Genomic DNA, 7,142 nt, shown 5'->3' on the forward strand with positions numbered 1-7,142 from the left:
TCTATTGATGAGACAATAAAAAAGAAAAAAAGGCCACTGCTCTCAAGTGGTGGGGCTTGCATGTGTTTGTATGTATACATGTTACGTAAAAGCTCAAAAGCCAACCCCAAAAAAACCCTAGACTACATCTCATGGCTTTTTTACAGTAGTCTTTCTATCTTTTTCTGAATAGCTTTTCGAAGCTGCAGCACTCTTCAGGGTTAAGAGTTTGCCTTCTGAAGGGATTTTATGGAAATATATTTGTTTATTGGCCTCAAAATAAGATCCAGTGGGAGAAACAGCAATAGTAATAAAATGTCTGCATCACTAGAATGATAAGCCAGTCTGCCTTTCTTTCTAACTCTAATTTTTATGATTTACTTTATGCCATGAAAATGTTAATTCTGCTAGCAAAGAACAGGTTTTGGACCTGGATTGCCCATTTGAGTTTTCCAGAGTTATCCAGACCAATACAATTTCTTTTCCTATAACATGTGATCATTTCTCAGTTTTGTTACTGCTCTCCAAATCTCTTCCTATTCTGGATAAACAGGTGAGACAAATTACTGGAGTACTATAAAGCTTTCAACACTTCACAGGCAGCCAACAAGCTTGAAATAGAATTCTGTCTTCAGCCTCAGAAAAGCCAAAGTACAATTCAGCTATTCAGGATGAGTCAAATACTTCTTCAAGTTGTACAGGGGTCAGCCATAATTTGACACCTACTTGAGATACGCTGAGCAATACCATGCTACTCAAAGTATGGACAAAGTGAAGAGAAGCATGTGAGAACTCCAGGACATAAATGTCACCACTTCTTGCTATATGACTGCTTTCCTTTCAGGGTTCCAGCTGATAATCAGCAAAGATTCATACCTGCTAAGTCCTATTAAAAACACTGGAAGGAAGCTTGTTTATGGTGGACTTCTAGTTGAAGAGGGGGAAGGATGAGAGGGAAAGCTGTTCTATATGTAGCACATATGGTATTGTTTATAGGCTTTGATGGTGAAAAATAAGGAGGTGGAGAACAAGGAGAGGGAGGAACCTACCTGTCAGGAGGAAAACCTCATGAAGCTGGAAAAGCTTGAATAGGAACTGTCCTAAACAAAGGCTTCAGAACTAACATTGGTTACTATCTGGGGTTTCTTTCCTTGTCTTTACGTTCCTTTGAATGCATTTGAGGTTTTGGGGTTGGGTTTTTTTGGTGGGATTTTTTGGGTTGTTGGTTGGTTTTGGTTGGTGGCATTTTTGTTGTGCTTTTTTTGGTTTTGTTAATCAGGACCATAGCTCCCCCTACCTATGCTAATTACTCTTACACAGCTCTTAGCTCTCATAAATTACCTGAGTTTCAGAATATTTAGAATGATTCCTTCATAATATGTGGTCCTTCTTTACAATACCTTTCTGTCACATATTTGGTGTCATTTTTTCATTATGTGTGTGTTTGTGGTAACATGATAAACACTGGTGGGGCTTTTCCTGAGTACCACAATGCAATTTGTTTATATCAGACACTACGTGTTCCATCTGCTTTACACTGCTACGTTTAATACTAAATTAATACTAAATTATTCCAGTGGAAAGAAGCCAAACCAGAAGAACTCATGGATTCGAAACTTAGGTGTGTGTTTGAGCTGCCAGCGGAAAACGATAAGCCTGTGAGTATTGTCAGATGCATGTTGGGTGTTTTAATACCACAGCAAGTCATGGCAAGTGGCATGTTTATACAGACAACTAAATAAGCAAGCAAAAACCAGGACCCTCTGTTTCACTGCCTTTGAAAACAATACAAACTGTTTAAAATCTTAGTGGTGCTTAATGTAATTAGCACCTAATTTGGACAAGGTAAGTGCAACATGAGCACAGAGAAATCTTTTGAGTTGTTCTATCTTCATTTAGTTGAAGATCACAGGATAAAGAATATTTTCTAAAAACTGAAAGATGTTGATTGATGGCCACAAAGCTCAGAGTTCATGCCAAAGCAGTTGTAACTGTCAGCAATATAAATCTGCCTGTCCAACACTCCCCTTTTCTTCCTTGATATAATACTGATTTTAGGAAGTAAATGAGTAGAAAGAAGGAAGACACAAATGCAGCAGGCTGAGAGCAAGTGAGTTCCTGTTCATATTGTGGGAAGAGGTCTAAGGATGTTCCCTTTTCTGTATATGCAGGGACAGAAAAATCCAGATCATTCTGTCTGCACTTATTGCTGCTGATATAGTGTTTTATGTGAGACGAGAAAGGGATGGAAGTAAAGGTTACAAAAAGAATAAATGTTGTTTATTTTTTGGTACAGGCATGTTTTAGGCATACACGGACAATTTTACCTTATTCTTCTCCTAAATAATCATGGGTGTGGTGTTACCAACTAACCAAAAATCACTCTCCTTTTTTAACAGCATGACATAGAAATAAATAAAATTGTATCCACAACTGCAACAAAGACAGATTCCTCTGTAATGTCTAAGTCATTAAGTTCTTCTTTGGATGATGCTGAAGTTAAGAAAGTAATGGAAGACTATAAGAGGCTTCAAGTAGAAGTTCAGAGGTTACGGGAGGAGAATAAACAGTTTAAGGTAAAGATCCTATTGTTTTGTTGGGTTTTTTTTTTCCAGATTTACTCCTTTCCTGACAAAGAAGCTTCTGACTTACAGGCTGGGTTACCCAACCTTGGCACAGTATTTTAATGTTATCTATAAATTAAAAGATAATTTGCATTTCTCTTGAAAGAAAAGGTGTTGAAATCAAGGTTTTCAACAAAAAGTGCAGACAGAGGAACTCATTGGATGTCAAGTAATGAATTCCCTTTCTTTTTTTTTCCTTTTCTCACCTAATTTTCTTAGTCTAATTCAGTGTTGGACTTGGCCCTGTTCTCAGGCTGCTGGAAGCTTGAGGGCGGTGTTGTGCAAATACTGAGTGTTTTAGTAATTTCACCTATAACATGCAATTGAAATGCCCAAATGAAGACAGGTTAATAGGAAATGTGCTTCCTGTCATATCCAGCACATGGCTCTGAAATCAACTCATTGAGAAGCCTTTTGTCACCATGCTGAGAAACTGTTGTTACAGTTGTTTTTATTTGCTGTAAATGTCTAGTTTCATAGATAGCAGCAGCAATGAACATTTGGAGTTTGTGACTGTTGGAGCCTGATGAAAGGAACTGTCAGCTCTAGTGGCTGATGCATGAAGAAATTATTTAAACGTTTGTAAACAAGTTTTGTTTTGCACATAGAAATAATCTATGAATATCGCTGAGACACAACCATAACTTCTCCTTCTGTTCTTGTTTTGCCAGCATCTCCCAATGCTATAAGTATTATATAACTTTATTGCATTTTTTTTTGCAAATCAGTCTTGAATAAACACTCTGCAGGAGGTATCTAGAGTTGAGCTGATGTCTTACAGTAACATCTTAAAATGGTGAGCTGTTTGTTCCCTTTGTGGAGTGTTAAAAACATCTGTAAAACATCAGAAAACAAGGCTAAATTACTGCCAGCCGCCAGGTGCTCTCAGTGTCAGGTTAGAGTCACTGTCAAAATGAAGTGAAAACATTTTAAATGAAAATTAGTTGTTTCTAGTGGTAACATTACCATTTAGGTAAACACCATTTTATTGTTTACAAAAGTCAATTGTCCCCATCAAGACTTTTCCCCTGTTGATCTGACTTTTATTAAATAAGTAATTCTGTAAAATAAAGTTTTCTTCCAGAATGTTAGGTACCCCTTTACATTCAAAAGTGAGAAACATTGATGTACACTGAGCCTTTTGACTTTTACTTACCTGACAATTCTTAAGGCTGCAGTAATTTTATTATGTTTTTATTTCTTGAGCTTTTTTTTTTTTTTTAGTATATGGACTCGAGGCTTTCACTTAGTGTCTTACAATTCTGCACTGTAATACTGTATCACAAAGTCTAACACTGTTGCCTCACCTGTATACAAGTTGGGTCACGAGGCTGTTTTTACCATCTTTTGAAGTGTTTTTTGTGTGTGTGTGGAATGGAGTGTGCTAACACACAGTTGTGCTGCACAACAGTTAAGATCAAGATGGGGGGAACATAATCTGCAGTTGATAGTATCTAGTGTTATGATGTGTGAGAACAGATAAAATACCTTTAAATCAGGAGAGCTGTCAAACTCATACCATGAAAATAGCTCAATTATTGCCAATTAGTGTCATGTCAAAATGTCAGCATTAATATGATGGGAGAAAGACATTTCCCTTCAAATGCTGGTAAAATTTGCTTGTGACATCTACCTAGGGGAATGCTGAGTATAATTGCCTTAGTTGCATCCTTTTCACAATCTATCTTAGTTATATTGAAAAGTATTTTCTTCAACAGCACTTTATTTGCTTACAGAACAAGAAAAGCATCTTTATGCCCTTCCCTCCATCATTCTTTATGAAGTTCTGGAGCTGTCTCCAGACTTCAGCCAGGTGTTCTTGCAGGATTTCTCATTGCTTCCCCTGTTACTTCAATCAGCAGGAGAAAAATTCCAAGAGGATGTGGTTGGGTTTTTTTCTGTTAGTCGATTAGATACAGAATTCCTCTCATGCCTCACTTCACTTTCCTCCTTAGGATTATCTGGGAAAGAGAGCTCTGAATTAGCTGTAAATCAGCTTCACCTGTTTTATTATGCCCACCTGAAATAAATGTAAGGGTGACTATTTTAAAGGTTTCATTCAGTAGAAATAATCCATGTATCTTCCTTTAGGAGGAAGATGGACTGCGGATGAGGAAGGCACCCCAGACAAACAACCCAATATCTGCTTCTGCAGCTGCTGTCAAGGATGAAGGGCTCAGCTCCAGACTACTTGCTTTGGTGGTTTTGTTCTTTGTCTTTGGTGTAATTATAGGAAAAATAGCCTTGTAGAGGCAGCATGCTGGAAATTGTAAATTGGTTTGATGGTTCTGCCATATCATTGGATTAAATTTATTCATAACAATGTTTAAAAAAGAAAACCAACAATTAATGTATGACATCTCACAGGTCTTGCCTTTAAATTACCCCTGCACAAATACTATGTAACATAATCTAGAAAGTTTAAAATGTACAATGAGTCAATGAATGAAAGAGAATGTGCTTCAGTGATGAAGGTGGGGAGAAAATGATTTAACACTACAATGGAATATTGTATATGTCATTTTAAACATTCTTAGACCCTGGTACATGTTGCTGGAATACCTCTTAAAAAAAAAAAAAAAAGGAAAGAAAAAAAGGGAAAGAAAAAAAAGGAAAAAGGAAAGACAAAAATAGAACAAATGATTCCTCCACTGCTGGAGCTGGCCCAATTGGATGTTTGGAGCTGGGTTAGGCAGGAGGTGTTGATAACTTCTGTAAAATAATGTTAATCCACCATTCTGCTCATAAATTTAACAGTTTCTGTCAGTGTCTTCAACTCTGTGCAAGTTACCAATTTCTTGGCACTTAAATGACTAGTGAGAAGCTGAAAAGAATTGTATGTGGCAATGCTGAATGTGCTAGGCATCATGAAGAGGCATATATTGACTGGTATGACACTCATTTGGAATAAAGGTCAATGCCTTGTTCTCAAAGGGACCAAGCTACATTGCTGTTGGTTCATTTAGTTGAATTAAAATGTTATTCAGAGGTGTTTAATGCATATTTAACTTATTTAATGTATTTCATCTCATGTTTCCTAATTGTCACAAAATTGACTAATACTATATGATATGAAAAGGCACCTGTTTAAAGCCAGTGGCTAGAACTAAAAATCAGCTGCTGTAGTGACACGAGATTCTTCTGCCTCCTGGTGTTTTGGGCACTACACAATTGTTGGAGTTTCAATCATCTAAGCATTGGAGAAACAGTGGTCAGGAACCTGAATTTGTATGTAAATAAGTCTATCTAGGGGAGAACAATATTAGTAGTAAACTAGTTCTATGCCGTAAAAGGCCAATCCTGTTTGACTATGTAGCATTAAAAAAAAAAAAGAGAGAGAAGAAAAATTAAATAAAGCCCCCAAATTAATGTTTCCTTCGTTACTTTTGTCATGTTCTCAGAGCTTTAGACGTGGGGGAGGAAACAGTATTTTGTGTCAACTTAGATTATGGCATAAGGAAACTTGCAGCCTTGTTTCAGGATGAATTTAATTTTTTTCTCCAAAAATATTGAATCCAAACAACCTCATCATGAGTCTGATAGACATAAGCGTTCATACTAATGTGTTGGCTGCTGAGGTACCAGGGAACTCCCCATTTTTCAGTTCACTTGGGGTCAGTAATGAGTTGAAAGTAAGGTTTAGGTAATTTTGTTTTTAAGCAAAATGCACAAGGTCAATGTGTTCTAACACGTTGAACATCAGCAGATGAAATAGCTTTTGAGCAGCTAAATTACTCTGTATTCTTAGATGCTAGGTCCAAATGCCATTGGTGACAGAAGTTTTTGTAACACCTGTAAGGATTAAGATCTGTCTTCTAAAAGTGACTTCTTCCATTCCTTTATTATTCCTGTAATTTCTTGAGAAAGCTGTTTGGGCTACAGCCTGTCTGCTACACTTGTTGACCTTTATATTTGTTCCACTTGTGTCTTGAGGGTTTCCCACTTTGCGAGTGCAAATCAGTTAGATTTTATGTGAGGTTTGATAAGAAAATAGAAGGAAAAAACATCTTGTGTTCATCTTAAGGACAGAGCTCTGGAAGTACCTCTAGAAGGCTCAACAGAAATGAGAGGTGCATCTTTAGCATTTTGAAATGTTCTAGTGCCTTGTCTGCTCAGGATGGACATGACAGAGCTATTAAAATATGCCTGCAAAGGGGCAGAGAAGATGGGAGATAAGCTGGAAAGGACAAAACCGTGAGTTTAGTGTAACAAATTTACCAGAATTTATCAAGAAAAAAGATACTTCCTGGGCAGTAGAAGCTAATAAAATCTTTTACATGAGCTCTTTGAACAAGTGATATTGTAAAATTAGTTTTCATGGCTTTCAAGTATATATTTGAGCAAACCTTTACTGAAGGCAGAGTGACCTATGCAGTGGAGGGTTTTTTTAAGAGGCCATAAATACCTTGCTCTCACTAAAAACATGTACCCAGAAGATCTGGATTCCTAATCTTCAGCTGAAAAACAGCCTCCAAAAAGTCTGAGGGGAAAAAACAAAACAACTCTTTGCAGTGTAAAGGAGGAAGATTGAAGCTTTAA

At 37.0% G+C, this 7,142-nt stretch overlaps 1 protein-coding gene across 1 annotated transcript in view; it reads left to right on the forward strand.

Annotated features, from left to right (window-relative positions):
* VAPB (VAMP associated protein B and C) overlaps positions 1-5,913 on the forward strand; it is a 30,237-nt gene extending 24,324 nt beyond the window's left edge. The window contains exons 4-6 of the mRNA XM_054391856.1: positions 1,557-1,637; positions 2,379-2,555; positions 4,695-5,913. Of these exons, the coding sequence (XP_054247831.1) occupies positions 1,557-1,637; positions 2,379-2,555; positions 4,695-4,853 (417 nt within the window). The 3' untranslated portion in view covers positions 4,854-5,913. The remainder of the gene's footprint in view (positions 1-1,556; positions 1,638-2,378; positions 2,556-4,694) is intronic.
* Positions 5,914-7,142: the final 1,229 nt, after the last annotated feature.

Source organism: Indicator indicator, chromosome 24, assembly GCF_027791375.1.
Source record: "Indicator indicator isolate 239-I01 chromosome 24, UM_Iind_1.1, whole genome shotgun sequence".
Taxonomy (NCBI): Eukaryota; Metazoa; Chordata; class Aves; order Piciformes; family Indicatoridae; genus Indicator; species Indicator indicator.